Source organism: Monodelphis domestica, chromosome 2 (genome assembly GCF_027887165.1).
Source record: "Monodelphis domestica isolate mMonDom1 chromosome 2, mMonDom1.pri, whole genome shotgun sequence".
Classification (NCBI taxonomy): Eukaryota; Metazoa; Chordata; class Mammalia; order Didelphimorphia; family Didelphidae; genus Monodelphis; species Monodelphis domestica.
The window spans coordinates 306,794,005-306,814,278 of NC_077228.1; the positions used below are offsets into that span (position 1 = coordinate 306,794,005).

General features: G+C 34.4%; 1 protein-coding gene across 12 annotated transcripts in view; it reads left to right on the top strand.

Moving 5' to 3' along the window:
• ZNF451 (zinc finger protein 451) overlaps positions 1-20,274 on the top strand; it is a 122,188-nt gene that overhangs the window by 88,388 nt on the left and 13,526 nt on the right. For 10 of the 12 annotated variants that reach the window (XM_007484142.3, XM_007484144.3, XM_007484143.3 and 7 more), the window contains 6 exons: positions 1,700-1,853; positions 2,665-2,809; positions 4,953-6,583; positions 8,120-8,263; positions 8,996-9,126; positions 14,501-14,687. In XM_007484142.3, coding sequence (XP_007484204.1) covers positions 1,700-1,853; positions 2,665-2,809; positions 4,953-6,583; positions 8,120-8,263; positions 8,996-9,126; positions 14,501-14,687 — 2,392 coding nt within the window. The remainder of the gene's footprint in view (positions 1-1,699; positions 1,854-2,664; positions 2,810-4,952; positions 6,584-8,119; positions 8,264-8,995; positions 9,127-14,500; positions 14,688-20,274) is intronic. The other 2 variants (XM_007484146.3, XM_056814344.1) reach the window with 1 other exon arrangement.

Genomic DNA, 20,274 nt, shown 5'->3' on the forward strand with positions numbered 1-20,274 from the left:
AATTTCTGATTTTCAAGGGATTGAGGTTGTGAAGATCAGTATATAATTCAAGTCACTTATGACTAACTTGTCTTGATCTGTATACTTGATTCTGACCATTTTAAAGTTAGTATTTTCCTTCAGAAATATGAAACATCATGATAGTCATGGATGGTTGGCAAAGGATGATTTCACTATAATATAAATGCATTGAAAAATTAAATGTGTTATAAGCTATATCTGTTTTGGTAATTACTTTCTGTAAATATCCAAGCAAAAAATTTTTGGGGTGGGGGGAATGGAATGCTTACCTTATTTTTAGCTCTCATTACCAAAAATGAGGTTTGATTTAGTCAATAATGTTATATTTGTTTCACAGATGTTTGAAATTTCTTTCCAAAGGTATAAGTTGACAGGTTAGAAACATTTATAATAAAATGTTTTAAGTTGTAAAATAATTTTCTTTAACATTTCTTTGGCACAAGATACTTCTCTCTGAGCTCATCCTTATAGTATTTCCTCAATATACCTAATATTAATCTTCCACAGTATTTTATGATCATAAGAACAATTTAATCTTTAATGTTTAAAACTCCTTTGAAAGCCTGGTAAAAGCTTTTCTGGAGATTAAACATTATTCTTCATTCTAGACAAATTGACTTATGATATTCCGTCACTTGTGTGTTTTTGTTGACATACACCATTTCACATTCCTAGAATGCTGATTCTTCCTTCTGGATCTTGGAGTCCTTTATTGTCTTCATGATTGAGATTCAAGTGCTGTAGTTTCCTTTAGCTGTGAATTTTCTTTAATTTCCCCATCATCTCTGCCCATCACTGTGTATTTATTTGTATTTTTCCTATTTTTTCTTGTGTCTCAACATTTATCCTTCCAATGGAATGAAAAACCTTTGACAAGGATAGTCTTAAGGTGTAGGCACTTAACAAATGCTTGTTTTTAAAACTGCAAAGAAGATTTGAGGTGCCATTTCATATTTAATTTAATCATATTTTAAAATTAATTTAGTTAAGCTCTAAGCCTACCTTCTGTGCTACCCCCTGTCCTGATCAACGTGCCTTAACATGCCTTATATACATTTAATTGAAGGTACAGCACTCTTGTAGTCTGCATTGATGAATATATAAAAAAAAATTTATCTGTCCGTTTTGTTTTATAACAATTCATCAAGCAAATCAGCAAAGTGATTTGCCCAGGGACTTACAGGTAGAAAGTACCTTAACACGTTTGAACCCAGGTCCTCCCAACTCAGACCTATCCTGCCACCTAGCTGCCCTAAATTTATTGAAACTTGTCAGATACCTTAATATAATGAAATATAGTACTTTATGTTATCATTCACTTCAGCGATGAAACTCATGTTAAGCAATTGATAAATTGTACATTGGCATATTTATTGTGTCCAGAATTAGAAACTTACCAATTCAGTATAACTAATGAAGATGCTACTACAATGTTAACATAAAAAGCTAATATATTACCAATTTTTGGTAGTTTTTTTTGGGGGGTCTGTTTCAGATTAAAATAAATTATATAAATGAAAATTTATCTACCTGTTATACTTGTATAGAATATATAAATTGCTTATAAATCATAAAACTGCAGAAAGCTACTAAAATAATTTTATATGATTTTCTTTTACTATTAATTCTTGAACTTAATTCAGATACATATTTATAAAACTATTTTGTCTTATTTTAGGCAGCTGCAGCTGATGGACATAAAACCAATCTTCTTCCCCAGCTTATTCAGTGCTTTGCATGTCCAAATTGCTTCCTTCTTTTTAGCAGCAAGGATGAATGTTTGAGGCATATGTCTGGAAAAAATCATTTCCTTCAGAGTTTTAAACTGGGTGGTATGTTTATTTTATATTGTTTTAATATTTTTAATAATATTTTTAGTTCAATCTTTTTTTAAGCCCTTGTTATATACAAAGGAATTGGGTAGGTAGGTTTGTTGATGGATGGAAGCAGGATCCAGGGAGGTTGAAAGATTAGTAAAATAAACTCAGAGAATGTTAGAAATGGAGAGGGACCTTAGCTATAATCAAATCCAATTTCAATTCACCCCCCCCCCCCCATATCCACTCATTCTTTCCTTTTCCCTCTCCTTTAAGGCAGAGAATCTTGTGTGTGCAAGGCATATTTTCCCACTGTTTATATTTTATCTCTAATTTTACTGATAATTAACCCTGAGACTCAGAGGGGTTTTTGACTTATACCCATAGTCATATGACCTTGTAGTGTTTGATTAAATTGTGGACTCAAACTCAAAGTATTTGTTTTTCTATACTATAATGTAGATAATGATCCATTATTAATCTTCATTTAAAATTTGTTTGTGCTTCGTGAAATATCTAAGATAACCTCTAGTTTGGTAGAGAATTATAGTCTGCTAATATGCAATATTTTGAGAGCTTTCAAAGTTAGGGAAACTTCAGGTTTCAGTGAATGAAATTAATTTACTCTTGGGAATGAAAAAGCCCCTACTTTGTCTCTATTTACCTGAACTTGCATTACTTCTTTGATGAAACGACTCAAATTCTTAGGAGAATCAATGTCATGCTACTTAGACTGAAAAGTAACTTCTTTAAAATATCATTTTATATTGTGTATAGGTTTTTGAGGATTTGAGGATTTTTAAAATTTAGTACATTTTTTTCACAGATGACAAAGAAATATGTCCTATACCATTTCCATCTTTTGCAAAGAAACTTTTGATATCTCTCTGTAAAGAAGTTCCCTTTCAAGTGAAATGCATGGCCTGCCACAAAACATTACGTTCTCACATGGAGCTCACAGCCCATTTCAGGTAAGTATGTAAGTATTACTTAAGTAAGTAATGAAAAAGTTTATTATTGTTTTAACTTGCCATGTAATTTGTGTTACTTCTTTGCCAAATAGCAGAAGAATTTTATAAATTCCTCCCATGTTTTAGCCTTGCTTGAAGGATGTTAATAAAAGTGTGCTTCTGAATAGGGACTTATAGATAGGATAACAGGCAAGTTGGCAGAAGAGTGAAACTGATTATTTTCCCAATTTCCTAAAATTTCTGTCAGATTCAAAAATATTAGTTTGATGTTACATTTGTGAACCTTCTACAAAGGAATGAGGTAGTAGTATATTCTCATATCCCTTCATTTGAGCCATGCTTTGCAGAAATACTGATTTAGTTCTGTTTTGGAAAGTTGATTTTTACTTTAGATTTAAAGCCCAAATCAGAAAAAAAAAATTTTTTTAACCCCTATCTTCCAGGAGCTTAAAATAAATATTGTGTATTGATTCCAAGGCAGAAGAACAGTAAGGACCAGGCTGTTACTTGCCCAGGTCACACAGTTAATAAATGTCTATAGTCATATTTGAACCGAGGATCTCCCCTCTCTAGTGGCTGTCAATCCACTGAGCCCCACCTAACAGTCCCCAAATCAGAAAAATATTAATGACTTTTGTACAATCTTGTCTTGAACAATTGTATTTATTTATCAGGGCATAAGTATGTGAAAAGTGAAATAATAGTTGTACAAAAAATGTCAAAGGGACAAGTAAATCTGAAAGGGATGTGTAAAGCCTAAGGATATAAACTTTATATCTTACAGTTGATGGAAAATCATTTAAGGTTTGTGATTTCAGAAAGTGCTTTGATCTAAGAGGTCTTTTAGAAAGATGTATGACTGTAGAAAATTGAAAAGTGGAAAGTAGAGAACCTGGGAGATCTTTTAGCATGTTTTTGTAAGTAGTCTATACTTAAACGGGGTAAGTCATGCCATAAAGCAGTTGTGAGAAGAATGGAAAAGGGAGAGATCTGGTTAAATTGCAAAACTGGTTTTCTGGATTGTGGAGTTGGGGAAGAGAAGAGGCTAAAAATCAGGATTAGAATGGACATTTGGAAAGTATTGATAAAGCTTTGAAGCAAAGAGAATGGATGAGATTTAAATTACCCCAATCTCATTCCCTGTCTCTTGCTGGACATTTCTCCTTGGATATCTTGCTTGTCACTTCAAGCATGGAGCCAACTCCCAACCCTATGCACCCAAAACTAGTTTTGCAATGTTTACCTGATCTCTTCCTTCCTTTTTTTTTAGCTATATGTGTCTTCCACGACATGAAAATATGGAAATATTTATCGCATTATAGCACTTTTATATATAACCTATGTCAATTTGTTTACCATCTCAGGGAAATGAGAGTATTTGGGACTCAAAATGTGAGAAAGTGAATATTAAAAATTTTTTCTATATGTTGGGGGAAAAGTAAAATATTACTTAAAGCCAAAAGAAAAACCAAAAGAATGGGGACAGGAGAAGTAAAATCCTCATTGCAGGAAATTTATTAGAAAATGAGTTATGGGGGGGAAGCTAGGTGGCTCAGTGGATCAAGAGTTAAGCCCAGAGACAGGAGGTCTTGGATTCAAATCTGGCCTTGAATGAATGTTAAGGAAAGTTAATTGAAACAATTATATTTATATACACAAACATAGACTACACATATATTGTTTAACCATTCTTTCCTAGCATCTATGTCCTGTTCTTATTTATTTTTCTAAGTGTTGGATTTTAACATTTCTCCCTATTGTTTCATTTTCTAGATTCAGACCATCAATCTAGCCTTTGTTAACTTTTCCTAATAAGACATCTCACTCAAGAAAATATTCATGTATTAAGTTTAGTTTACTCTTTGAGAATAGTTTATATACTGTAGAGCATATGAAGTATTTAGTGCTATTTTACTCTTAATGTGTGTGTCAATCTCCATTTTCTTTGACCTCTTTCATTGGACAAGCAATATTACAAGTATTTCAAGATGTTTCAATGATCATTGTTCATTACTGTTATTAAAAAGTATTTGTGATTATTATTCATGTTATACTGTGCTAAGTGTTTTATTAAACCATATAATTACAGAATTTAGAAAAACTTGAGTGTATAAAGATACTTTATCTTTTATGTCCAAATCAGAGTCCATTGTCGAAATGCTGGTCCTGTAGCGGTAGCTGAGAAGAGTATCTCCCAGGTTGCAGAGAGATTCAAAGCAAGAGGTTATTGTCCAAATTGCAATGAACTCTTTGTGGATGAGAGCAGTACCAATAATCACAAGCAGAATTTGGGACATAAAGTTCGAATCATTGCCTCAATGGAAGAATCCATCTTGATGTATTGTCACATCAATGGAGGCAATAGACCTCCCTCTGATTTACGCCTCTTGCTTGAGCATTCAAAATTTTCATCACTTAAAAGGACACTATCCAATAAAGATTCAAGGTCACAGGCATGTAGCACTACTCCAAAGAGGAAGAAAAATTTGGAGGATCAAACTAGTGAAGGTGTAGTACATACAAAACAAAATAAGTGGGTCTGGTTTTGTGAATGCCAGCAAAAGTTCCTAAGTGAAGATGCAGCAGAAAAGCATGTGTTCTCAGCTAATACAATGTGCCATAAATGTGTAGTCTGTGGGAAGGTGTCTGAAGATGCAGGTGTTATGCGTTTGCACATGAGCCGGTTTCATGGAGGGGCACATTTAAATAACTTTCTTTTCTGGTGTCGAACATGCAAAAAGGAGTTACGGAGAAAAGAAACTATTATGGCTCATGTGACTGAATATCATCGTGGACACACTTATTTTTATGAGCAAGATGCTGGAGAAGAAGAACCTTTGCCATCCTCTTCTAAGACATTGATGAATAGTCCTGTTAACAGGAGGGGTCTTTCAACTATTATGCCTGTTCTTCAGTCCCCTCCAAAAAGTCCTCCAAAAAGTCCTCCCCGAGGGAAATGGCAGTGCCGAATTTGTGAAGATATGTTTGATTCTGAGGAAAGTGTTAAACTGCACTGTATGTGTTTAACAAGTCATCAGTTTCATAGATACAGCTGTGACCATTGCAAAAAGTCCTTTCACAAGATAGAGACCTTATATCGACACTGTCAAGACCAACATGACAATGACATAAAAATTAAATATTTTTGTGGGCTATGTGATCTGACTTTTGATGTGGAGGAAGCATTTTTGAGTCACTATAAAGATGTCCACAGCATAGACTATGTGTTTGTCTCAGAAAAGCCTGAAACTTCTATTAAAAATGAGGATGATTTCCCAGTATTGGAGAAAAGTAGCTTGTTAACATGTGGCTGCCGGGAGAGTTACATCTGCAAAACAAACAGGAAGGAAGATCACAGTAGATGTCTACAGATCTTGCTTGACAAAGGTAATCTGTGGTTTCGCTGCTGTTGGTGCTCAGCAACAGCACAGAATTTAACAGACATGAATGCCCATGTTCTTAAACGACACAAGGGAGAGAAAGAGCATAAAGAAGAGCAGTACTTTGTGAAGTGTGCCGTCTGCAGCAAAAATTTTCACGATGCTGAGAGTGCTCAGCAACATTTTCACACAAAACATTGCTTCTTACAAAAACCCAACATAGCTCATTTTGGACCAGAAAAATTAAGCCCATTCAAGTTTACTGCCAGTGGTGCACGTGTAGACAGAAAACTGAAACATCCCATAAGCTATCCAAAAAATTCAGAATCTCCTTCAAATAGACTACTAAGCATGGATTCAGGAGCTAAGAATGACATAGGCTGTCAGAAGATAGGTATGATGTTAAATTATGATTTCATGTCTATGCGAATCTCATACAGTTTTATCAAAACTTAACCATCCATATAGCAGTAGTCAGCATGTTTCCAATAAGGTTGATATATATGGTTCAATTATGATAAGGTCTGTGACGGTGACATAATAAATTATGAAAATAAATCCTTAGGTCATCTCTTTTTAAAACCAGAAATGTGAGAGAAAAATAGATCATCCAGGTAGCTGAGGTTTCTTTATGTTGTAACTGGAGTTCCTTTATTATCTCCCATTTACTTGTTTTTCTTAGCCAAACTCCAAATTTTAAAGGAACTTAATGTGTGTGTGTAGTTTAAAAAAAAAAAAGAATAAAAATCATCAGATAGCATTTTCTTCTTCCCAGCCTTGTCATGATTCTCATGAGGCACAGGAAATTTTTCAAGAAAGGAAGTTAGTTTGGGATTTTTGTCTGCTTTTATTAGAAGTTTAAAATTCTTTTGTTGGGTTTATTTTTATAGCATCCAAGCCCCCTTAAGAATGAACCAGTGGATTTTTTTAAAAGGCTTTTTAGGGCTCTATTACTTTGGTTTGTTAAATCATCTTAAAAAGCACAAGTCCTCTTTTTATAATCTAGTGGGTATGTTTCCATTGTGTTTAATGTGGAGGGAAGACGTGCACATTAAAAATTGTCTTGGAGATGAAATTTAAAATAATAGTAATGGATGAGCTTCAGTGAACTGATGAAGTACATCCAGTTGATCCATAGTGTAAGAGTATAAAACAAAATTCTTTTGAAGTTCCCATATATAAGCTTTTACAAAAATACCTATTAGAAGAGGTAATTACCCCAAGTAAGCATAAGTTTCATGTTCCCCTAGCTAAATGTCCTAAATGTCACTATATTCGGGTATGGCATTCATAAAATGGTGGGAGGATTTAGTTAATAAAAAATTTTGTCCATTGCACTGAATTCTACATACCCTATTGTTTAATAATGACTTGTAAATGATAAGTAGATAGGCCAAAAGGACTAATCCATGCTCATTCTTCACATAACCACACTTTAGATAATATTTGACTGTCAAAAACATGCTTAACACATATTCCCATGAAAACATAAAAGAATAGTAGATAATACTTTTTGACTCTAGATCTGTTTCATACCCATATACATATGTTTGTATGTTTATTCATAAATATATTGAAAAGGAAATATATTTTCCTTATAAATTGACAAAAATTTCTCAAATGAAGACTATCTTATAACGTGAGCCTTACACCATATGAGAATTGCTGTTCAGTTCTTTCTGATAAGCTGTTTCTATTCCTTTCCCACCTATTCTACAAAATTGAATTCCTGTTTAGCATATTAACATGATTAGATACCTGAGAATTTAATTGTCATTATTTTATTGTGTCATGTACCACAAATGGTGTGGCTTACTTGTAGATGAAGGGACATGTAAAAATTTGTTAATTTGCTAAGATTTTATATTGAGGAATTTAAAAGTTTTAGAGAAATTCTTACTAAGTGTTATCATGTCTGTGTCTTTACAAGATGAAGGAGATGTTGAGCTACCAGATTTGGACTACTTGCGAACCATGACTCATATAGTCTTTGTGGATTTTGATAACTGGTCAAACTTTTTTGGTCATCTACCAGGATTCCTTAATCAAGGAACCTTTGTCTGGGGCTTTCAAGGTAAAAGTTAACAATGAAATTGGACATATCCCTTTGCTTTGATATGGCCCACTTAAATGGAATTTGCTTTTTAAATCATCTTTGTCATAATCTTTGATATCTCAAGTATGTTTTATGTGTATTGAGAATCATATTCAATATTTTAATTTATCTGTATTCAGATTCAATGATCCTAAAACATTGTTTTATTCATTCCTCTTGAGATCATTTGCTTGGTTCTTATATAACCATAGCTTCAAAGTTCCATTTTATGTGTTAGTACTGAAACAATAGTAAAGTTTGAGTTTTCCCAAACATGGTTGATTTGTTCCATATACAGACTTCCTATAAGACCTTAGGTTTATAGGACTCCCTCATTCCCTCATTCTATTATCTCTACACATACTCTCCTTAAATTGAATAAGAAGTTATTTAATGTCTGATTTCTCCCAAAGAATTTTATGAAATCTAATATTTACTATTTTGCTATGATTTACTATTATGTTTATATCATATTAAGGGTATGTCAAAGCTAAAAAAAAAGAACTTATAAATCCATTGCACTTTATAAAATATAGTACAGAAATTTATTTCATGAATGTAAAGGAATGACATTATATAATAAGAGATGGATTAATTAATTTCAGTTTTTGATATTGGATTTTTTTTCAAGTATTTAAAACTAGGTCAACTTTTTAGGCATTTCTTCTCTACTTTGATGATAATTTTTGTATTTTAACATTTAAATCTTAGGAGGAAACACCAACTGGAAGCCTCCAGTCAATTGCAAGATCTTTAATTACCTCAACAGGATTGGATGCTTCTTCCTTCATCCACGCTGCAGTAAGAGAAAAGATGCTGCGGACTTTGCCATCTGTATGCACGTGAGTTATAGTTGGAGTAAAGTACTTTTGATATCTACAACTCATTTATTCTGTGATCATTGACTATTGGTTTCATATAAATTTTAGAGTACAGATAGTTTTCAATTTACATAAATTCACATTACACAGATTTGTTAGCTTTACTGTTTAGTACTGTGCTCTCTCTGCTTTTGCCCTTTGCATTGATTTTCAGTAACTTCTCATGCTCCCAATCTCCCCTCCCACCCCCCAATGGTCTGCAGAGCAACCACCACCTCTTGTGGTTTAAAATCTCTTGTATTGAGGGAGGATGCCTTTGCTCAACTCCACCTACCCACCTATCTGACTGGCCCTGTGTGCCTTTTCTTGTCAAGGTACCATGTTGTCTGTCCCCAGCCCTTTCATATGGTCCATCCTCTCCTATCTGTTTCTGTTCCTCTTCCCCTCAAAAGGTTCTTCCTCTTGGTTCCAGCCAGGGCCCAACATGGCTGGAACCAGCTCCTGGATGTTCTGCTGCTCTCACTTCTTTCCCCAGTCCCCATATATCCTTGAGCGATATGCTGGCCTCCTCTCCCATAGATGCATGGCCCTCTTTTCCTGACTTTGTCCCTCCTTTCCCCACATCTGGGAGCAAATTTGTATTATGGAGAAATTGCTTTACTAGAGATCTGTAGACTTCGTAGACTTTTGTTACCTCATGTAAAGCAAAAACTGACTATGTATTTTTGTATGTATTTTTGACCAAATTTAATAAGTATAAGTTTTTTCTCTAATTAAAAGAAAGCTCACATTACATAGTGATTTAAAGTTTTCAAAGTGTTTCCCTCACATAACTGAAAATTAAGGAAGCATTTGTTTTACAGAAAAGAAAATGAATCATCTGAGGAGTTTGTAAAACAGCTAGTTTTTGTTTGAAGTACTGAATCAACCTCAAGTTTCCTGCCTTCAGGAGGACATGCATTATACCCATGCAAGCCAATAATGCCACTTATAGCTGCCACTGATGAGTGCTTTGTTTCAAAGCATGAAAGTTTCTTTACCAAACATGAGTGTGCAGCTCAATTCAGATTTTTCTATTGTTAAAAAAAAATATGTTTGGAATTGTGAGGCTTAGGTGATACAATAGCACACTTACTTCATTTATAGGAAAAGGTTTCCCTGCTAAAACTTTATTGGTAGCTTTCTAAAATCAATACTTTCATAGATTTATTTTTATATGGAGTAATTAGCAGTTCTCTTATTCATCTCCAACTGGTTTCCTTTCATTTTTCTACAACAAGACTTAAAAACTTTTGTCCTTCCCATTTTTCTATCTACTAAAAAGTGTATTTATATCATGACTCTTTTTCTACCTTATTTTCTTTCTGAGACTGACCTATAGACTCCATTAAGTGACCTTGGTCTTGTTCACTCCTGTCTTCTCTGGCCATATCATATCCCATCAGTCCTCTGATATATTAAAACTCTACCTTTGTATCAGCAACTTGCCTTTTGGCATAAAAACATGCTCAGATTTCCCCGAAACCATTCCTTTTCTTGACCCCACCACACTACTGTTTTATAATGTTCCATAGCTTTCTTTTATTTCTGTTTATCTTTCGGAAAGAATAATTTACATTGGATATTTCTACTATCTTACTACTCCATTAATCTACCACCTCTTAAAAAATCCTAGAAAAAATTTCCCCACTCCCTACTCTACAAATACTTTTTTTTTAAGTTGCTAATTACCCAATCCCAGTTGTATCTTTTCAGTACTATTCTTTCCACTTTTGTGGAATTTGAATACTGTTGACCATTTTTATCCTATTCCTCCATTTCCTCCTAAATTGCAAGTAGTCAACAAAAGTCATGTAACATACTTAAACAGGTTAGTAAAGTCTTGTTTAAACTCTTAGCTCCAGAAAATGGATTTTCATTTATATGTTATAACCTAGGTTTTGCCTCTGTATACCTTCTTCCTCTCAGAAGAGCTATCCTTAGTCTTTTAGAATGTGGAACCAAACAAATTGAACAAAAAGCAAAACAACATAGAAAAATGTTATGTTTTGTTTTCTTTTCTAGACTTGTCCACGTTTACCACCCTTGGGGTCCTTTTTGTTTGTTTGAATCTAATCTAGTTATAGGCTATATGTTTATGAATTCTGATTTTATTGATTTTGCACTAATTACCTCATATAAATTTTTTCTTATATTCAAATATTTATTTTTAATGACATTAACATTTTGATTAGATCACTGTGCCATAATTTGTTCATCCATTTAAAAATTTTATTTTATTTGGTCAATTTCAAACATTATTCCTTGGTTACAAAAATCATATTCTATTCCTCCCTCTCCTTCCCTCACCCTTCCTGTTGCTGACGCACAATTCCACTGGGTATACATGTGTCCTTGATTAGAACCTATTTCCATACTGTTGATGTTTTCAATAGGATGTTCCTTTAGTGTGTTCATCCCCAATCATATCCCCCACGACCCATGTAGTCAAGAAGTTGTTTTTCTTCTGTGTTTCTACTCCCACAGTTTTTCCTCTGAATGTGGATAATGTTCTTTCTCATAGATCCCTCCAAGTTGTTCAGGATCACTGCCTTGCCACTAATGGAGAAGTCCATTACATTCAATTGTACCACAGTGTATCAGTCTCTGTGTACAATGTTCTCCTGGTTCTGCTCCTTTCACTCTGCATCACTTCCTGGAGGTTGTTCCAGTCCCCATGGAATTCCTCCAGTTCATTATTCCTTTTCGCACAATAGTATTCCATCACCAACATATACCACAATTTGTTCAGCCATTCCCCAATTGAAGGTCATCCTCTCATTTTCCAATTTTTTGCCACCACAAAGAGCGCGGCTTTTGTTCATCCATTTTCTTAAACATATGTAAAAAAGGTAAAAGTCTTAGGCTTGGTTAGTTTGTTTTGTTATTACAAATAGGTGTCTGAATATTTTTTTTTATAGATAGGTCCTTTTTATGTTTTCTTTTTTGGGATAAATGTGGCCCACACAATAGAATCCCTAGGTCAAAACATCCTCTTCCACTCCTCCCCTTCTTCTTTTTTTTTTTTAAACCCTCACCTTCCATCTTAGAATCAATACTGTGTATTGGTTCCAAGGGAGAAGAGCGGTAAGGGCTAGACAATGGGGGTTAAGTGGTTTGCCCCAGGGTCACCCAGGTGGGAAGTGTCTGAGGTCAGATTTGAACCTTGGGTCTCCTGTCTCTAGGCCTGGTTCTCAGTCCACTAGAGCCACTTAGATGCACACCCTCTCCACCCCTTTCCCCCTTCTTGAAACACATTTATGACCATACTGTTCTCTTTTCCATTCTTCTCTGATTGCTTCTTCTATTCCTTAATCTATACATGTTATGCTTTTTTATTATAATTTTTAATTTTTTCCCATGTATATATGGTTTATGTTTATGTTTATATGGTTTATATGGTTCATTTTCTTCCCTTCCCCCTACCAGAGCTGATAAGTAATTCCACTGGATTGTACGATTGTTATCACTTGATACCTATTTTCCATATTATTCATTTTTTGCCATAGAGCGGTCTTTTAAAACCTAAATCCCAAATTACCTCCCTATATATACATGTGATAAGTGATGTCATACGTTTTGCTTTTGCATTTCTATTCCCATAGTTCTTTCTCTCAATGTGGTTAGCATTCTTTCCTATAACTCCTTCAGGAGTGTCCTGCCTTGTTGCATTGCTACTAATAGCAAAGTTCATTACATTGGATTGTTGTTCCACAGTGTTTTACTTTCTGTATATAATGTTCTGGTTCTGCTAATTTCACTCTACATCACTTTCATTGAGGTTCTCCCAGTTTATATAGAAATCCTCCAGTTCATCATTCTTCTAGCATAATAGTATTCCATCACCATCATATACCACAATTTGTTCAGCCATTCCCCAGTCCATGGACACCACCCCCACCACCACCCATTTTCCAATTTTTTGCCACTACGAAGAGTGGCTTTGAATATTTTTGTACAAGTATTTTTCCTTATTTTCTCTTTAGGGTACAAACCTCTAGTAGTGGTATGGCTGGATCAAAGGGCAAGCATTCTTTTAAAGCCCTTTGTGCATAATTTTAAATTGCCTTCCAGAATGGCTGGATTAATTCACAACTCCACCAGCAATGTATTAGTGTCCTGATTTTGCCACATCACCTCCAAAATTTATTATTTTCCTTTACTGTCATATTGGCTAATGTGCTAGGTGTATGGTAGTACCTCAGAGTTGTTTTCATTTGCATTTCTCTAATTATGAGAGATTTAGAACACTTTTTCATGTGTTTATTGATAGTTTTGGTTTCTTTATCTGAAAGCTGGCTATTCATGTCTCTTGCCCATTTGTTAATTGGGGAATGGCTTGCTTTTTTTTTTTTTGTATAATTGACTTAGCTTCTCACAAATTTGAGAGATTAAACCTCTGTCAGAGGCTTTGTTATAAAAATTTTTTTTCCCAGTTTGTTGCTTCCTTTCTAATTTTGGTTACATTGGTTTTGTTGTACAGAAACTTTTTAATTTAATATAATTAAAATTATTCATTTTACATTTTGTAGTGTTCTCTATCTCCTGTTTGGTCTTAAATTCCTTCCTCTTCCATAGAGCTGACAGATATACTATTCTATGCTCCACCTAATTTATGATTTCGCTCTTTATATTTAAGTCTTTATCCACTCTGAGTTAATCTTGGGTATAGGGTGTAAGATATTGATCTAAACCTAATTTCTTCCATACTGTTTTCAAATTCTCCCAACAGTTTTTGTCCAGTAGTGGGTTCTTGTCCAAGAAGCTGGGATCTTTGGGTTTAGCGATCTCTACAAATATAAGTTTTAGAGAAGGGTACCGATCTACTACTGGTAGTTGTATCCCTATTATGATATCATATGTTCTTTGCCTCATTCTCATCCTTGTCCAGCTGTTAGATATACCAAATGTACTATTTTCTCTATAAGTTTCGACTGACTTTAGTATTTCTTTTAGGTGTGTCCTCCATTACCCTTGCTCAAGACCCTCAAAGTTTCAGATCCTTTCTTTCTTCCCCTGTGCCTCTAATAAATCACCAAACCAGGCCTCGTACCTTTATATCTGAGTTGATTCTTTCTATATTCATTGTTAGCCATACTATTTGAAGTTCTCATTACCTTAATAAATTTTCCCAACTGACTTTCTGCATAAATATATGTGCGTCCCTTATTTTCCCTACTGGAAAATGTTTTATAGAGAATCTTGTCTTAATCGTTGTCTGTTAATACATCCAAGATTGTGTTTTGCACATAGCTGATAAGTATTTAATGAATTAATGTTGTATAAATTACAAATTTGCCTCATTATTGTAACTCAGTATGTCTTATTTTACCAACTTTTATATTTTGTTCTACAGGCTGGCCGTCTAGATGAACAGCTACCTAAGCAAATTCCTTTCACTATTCTCTCAGGAGATCAAGGTTTTCTGGAGCTACAGAATCAATTTAAGAAGACTCAGAGGCCAGCCCACATCCTAAACCCTCATCACTTAGAGGGGGATATGATGTGTGCCTTATTAAATAGTATTTCTGATACAACCAAAGGTACGCAGCTGCAGATACCATACAGAATGCCAAAGAGGAGGAGACTTCATTGCTGAAAGAAACCAATAAATGGCTGTCCACAAGGAAACTGTTTTCCCAATTACTTAAACCATCATAATTTTATCTAATCTGTATCTCTTTTTCCTCTCTTATTGGCAACCATATATGAATTTGTCATGTGGTAACAGAATTCATAGTTTTGGGGTGATACTCAGTTTAGTTTCACTTGAAAATTATATGGAGAAAGGGGGGCAGCTGAGTGGATCAGTGGATTGAGAGCCAGGCCTAGAGAATGGGAGGTGTCGTAGGTTCAAGTCTGGCCTCAGACACTTTTCCCAGCTGTGTGACCCTGGGCAAGTCACTTGACCCCCATTGCCTAGCCCTTAGCACTCTTCTGCCTTGGAGCCAATAGACAGTATTGACTCCAAGACAGAAGATTAAGGGTTAAAAAAAAAAAGAAAAGAAAATTATATGGAGAAAAAACACAATTACAATTTTCCAAACAGTAGATCAGCAACTTTGTCTTAAATTTTTAAGAGTAGAAGATGAATAAGTGAAAGAATTTATTATGTTCCTCCTTAATAATGTTTCTGCAAAGAGAAATAGGTGGAAAAAAACATAGAACAAAGGAGGGAATATAAGAACTTTGCTACTTAAATCAAGAGTTAAATCCTAAGGGTTTAAATGTGTCCACTACTCCACTTAGTTTTTTCTAAACTGCAGTATCTTTATAAACATAGTAATTTTTTTTTATTTTAAAACATTATTTTATTTGATCATTTTCGTACATTATTCATTGGAAACAGATCATTTTCTTTTCCTCCCCCGCCACCCCTTCCCTAGCCAACATGTGATTCGTCTGGGTATCACATGCGTCCTTGCTCTGAACCCATTTCCTTGTTGTTGGTATTTGCATTAGGGAGCTCATTTAGCGTCTCTCCTTGATCATGTCCCCACAACCCTTCTAGTCAAACAGTTGCTTTTCCTCGGTGTTTTTACTCCCTCAGTTTGTCCTCTGCTTGAGAATATAAACATAGTAATTTCAAAGGTTTTATTGTCTTCAGTCTGAATATGAAAAGAATGGTCATGCTAGAATTTTAACCATATTAATACGATATTTACATTGAATTCTTTTTACATTTAATTTCACAATTTTTATTCTTTGATATGTACTCTGACTTACCAGTTTATCTGCCTAATATTTGATATTATCTTCTTTGAATTTTTTTTTTGCTCATTTCTTTGCCATTCTTCTTTTAATCCTTGTTACTGTTTGTTTTACCTTTACTACCTCTATCAGTTTCTGCCCTAATTTTACAGTCTTCTTCATCACTGTATACTGAGCACTTATTCAAAGATCATGAATGGGATTTGGTGTTCCATCCATTTCAATAGTATGTTGCTTGGATTAATTGAGTAATGGATGGGATACTGCTATAGGAAAATTGATGGTAAAATATGAGAGGGCTCTTAAGGAAAAGGGCTAATGATATGTTCTGGTAACTGTCTCCCTTACTAGATGAGGTCTGTTCCAACTCTGACATCATACACTTCTCTTATCTGAATGAACATTTACGAATAAGTCTTCCTTTCTCCCTCCCTTCCCTACTTAACAAATTCTTTGGGCATATCCTCTGTCTTTGGCACATGGAGTGGTTCATTATTGTGTTTATTTTTCTGATCACACCTTTAAAAGCAAAGAAGTTAACAGATGATTGCAATACAGAGTATTACAACATTTTATTAAATGATACTTGCTGAAGAAGCATTACCATGTTATATGTAACATATCCATCTGATAAATTATTTGAAAAACTCTTAACTGGTAATTACTTTAAATATAAGCATTGTAATAGCAAGGGGGAATTAAAAAAGGAAGAGACCAGTGAACAAGCTGTTTGGGGACTGAGTTCTGGGCGGCACTTCCTCTTTCTAACTGAGTTAAGCTGTTATCAGTGGAGTCAGGCAGTTCAGACTAGAGGGTAAGTCTACTCCCACAGCTTCCTTCTAAATTGATAGATTGAAACTCCCCTCCACATAGACTCTGAATCAATTTCTGTTGTAACTCAATGTATCTAATTTATTTTAATATAAAATTATAGAAGGAATGAGGAAATATAAAGGAAGGGAAAAGAAAGAAGGGACAGAGGGAAAAGGAAGGCCCCTACTACATCTTTCCTAGTACAACTTTTGAGGATTTGACCAAAGAAATCTCTCCAGGGAAATATGCTGAGTTTCCCCTAAGGGAAAAAATAGTCTCTATTCCAAATGTTGGCTTCAGTTGGGCATGGAGATCTTCATTCAATCCTAGCAGAAGGATTTGGAGATGAGTACTTTCTTCCACCCAGCTCCCCACGGAGTCCCAGATAGAAGAAGTCTTTCTGGCTCCAAAAGCTTTTTGAATCTTCATGGAACTCGCCCATCCTCTACAGGTCCTGAAGGTTCCATTTGCCCTTCTCTGAGGCATCCCTTCAAACTTCAGGTTTCTTTTGCTTTTGGCCATTCCCTTATTCACAGCAATACATAAGGGTGTTAACCATTAAGATCATGATTTCTTACTGTTGCTCTTGAACATTTTATTTGTTTGGATCTGAATCTTTGTTGGAATCTCAGAGGAGGTCAAAATGTATTGTCTTGATAGTATCAAGCAGTCATCTTTATCACAGTTTAGATTCACTTAAAACTTGAATTTACTTTCTGATTACATGAAAAGAATCATAATACTATTACTTGAATTCATTAGTACTTAATATCTAAGAAGATCTTATTTGTTTGTCTATTCCCTGTAACACTTAAAAAAAAAAAACTCCTTACCTTCTGTCTTTGACTTGATATTAAAATTCATTTCCATGGCAGAATAGTGGTAAGAACTAGATAGTTGGGGTCCCAGGGACTTGGTCCCAGGGTCACACAGCTAAGGAAGTATCTGAAGCCAAATTTGAACCCACTCTTTCCCATTTCCAGGCCTGGAACTTCTATCCAGTGAGTCATGTTAGGTGCCCCTTTTATAAGATTCAATCCCAGGGGGATGTGACATAAGTTCACCTTTTAGGTAGCTGATTCCTGTGAGAATGTACATGATATCTGTACCTTTATAGACCTAATATATACAATATAAAAGCAGGTGTTTTTCTCTTTTAGCATTATTCATTTTATGTTCAATTTGGTCATTAACAATTTGGAGATGATTCTGGGTTCAGGTAATTGAACTCAGATCTGAATCTATTATTTTTAGATTTTTGTTACTCTCTAGGTATGGTGAGTCAAGGAGTAGTGGAATTTAGACCATCTACTGACTCAGAAATTTATCATTCTTTGTTGTGTAGCTCAGAGTTGAATTGTAACTCTTATTTCTTCTTTCCGACAGCTTAGATAAACTTAGTGGTATTGGGAAGGTAGGCTTTCAGCTGCCTGGCGAAATGGAAGAAATCTCCAGTAATATTATGAATAGGGAATTTGGTCTTTTTCAGTTTCCAAGGAAATAGTTAAAGTTATCCTTTCAGGAAGCTCTTCAGAGGAGATATATAGTCAGAGCAGCAGGGAACACTGGAATTTGTGCCTTAATATCTGTGCTACTGTCCTATTGCAGTTTCAGGGGCTATTTGGGCCCAGCTTTGTGAGGGTGTGAGGTAAGATGAAAAAAATTTATAATTCTGCCATTGTTTTTTACTTTCAGTAAGTTCCTTAATGTTTTCTTCTTTCCTTATTTGTAAAGTGAGACAATTACAGTTAGGTTTGTAATTTAAGGTATAGTTGGGGTTGTCTTCTTAGTCTGTTTTGGCAATGAAGACACTTCCAAATACGTAAAGTAGTGTCTTATCCATCCAGTTTCCCACATCCAAGGGGCAATCTCCCAGAACAGTTAAGCAAAACTTAATCATGTGATTGCATTTGATGGTATTTATTAATTTCCACTTTTGGACTCCTTCAGTATTTTTAATAGAATATTATTTTATCTTGATAGTATAGTATCACCATTATTAATTCTATTTACTCAAGTTTTGTTGACTTTTAGCACCATCTTTATTTTCACTATGTGGTCCTTATGTATGCTTTTATTTTGGTTTTGCCATCTTTGTTGTCTACATTATACACATTTTCCTCTGTTTATCTGGATTTTTCTCACTTGCAATTTGAGTACAGATATATTCCATTACCTTCATATCAGAGTTTGTATCCCCATAAAGTCACAATTAATGCCAATATGGATTACCTGTGTACATTTTTATGTTACAAATGGGTGTTTTCTTCCCCATAACAAATCTCTTTGGAGGGTATGACCCCAGAAGTGAAATGGATTTGATTATTCTTTATTACCATTACTTCTATAGCATCATATTAGGCTGATTAAAAATAGAAAGTTTAATTATGAAAATCTTAAAAATCAAGATAAGACCACCATGTTCAGCTAAACCAGAGAATACAGATGAATTTTTTAAAAGAATCTTTTGTACTTGGACTCATATACACCTTAAGTAATCCGGTCCTTAGACTCCTACCCTCTTTCACTTGTATTTCCCTTGATATCCCATTTTCTGCCTATTTGTTGCTAACAAAATACAGTAACCCATTGTAATGACTATAATTGCAGCACAAAATATAGACTTTTGCCTTTCTGGTCTCATGTTTGCTTCACAAATAAAGTCCATACGGATAGACCTACCCTTATTTTCTAACTACCCTTATTTTCTAACCTTAAGTTTATGTTGCTTGTATTCTTAGCATTCTTGAAATACCGCATTTTTAAAAAAATTCCCAAGACTGATTGATCTTTTCCTTTGTTGCTGTACCCACTCTCCCTTTGTGAATTACTAATTACTGGTCCTTATTCATTTTTTTAGGGAGAAGTTATCAGGTTGATATGTGGAAAATATTTCATTTATAACTGCAGAAGTTACATGTAGAGACCAAAAGTGGGTACTTTCTTAAGAGCTAGAGAAGTACATTTAGCTTCCTGCTTGTAAGAGAGATATAATCAGAAGATAGTAAGTAAACCTGGCTGAAAAACTATAGATTTCATAAATTATATACATTGTTGGTAAACATGTTAGTTGGCCATGAAAAAGCAAAAATAGTATTTTAAATTTTAAAAAATATAAAATTAAAAAAAAATGTAACAGCTGTTAACAGGCATGTTAACCAAAATTACATAACATCTGAAAACCTATACAGAAAGTTGGACCATCAAGTAATGAGAACATGACTATATTAAGCACTTTTACAATAATATTTCTAATTCACTGTTGAATGTATAGACAGTCATACATTAAGCTTCTAAAAGGGAAAGAGGCACTGCTCTCTACCATTTATCAACCTTGATTACTTGGAATTATCAGATGGTTCCATTTTCTTCATTTAAACTGTTTGGTGACTTTAAAGTCATAAAACTTCAGAGCCACTAAGGGATCTTATAGATCCAAAATTACTTTTATTACAGAAGCTGAAGCTTGGAAAGGGGAATGGACTTGCCAAAATTTGCACAACTAGTTATTGGCACATCTAAGATTAGAACCTAGGTTTGCAGATTCCTATGCCATATTGCCTTGTCTTTGTGTATGTAGTTCACTTAAATATCTCAGTTAATATT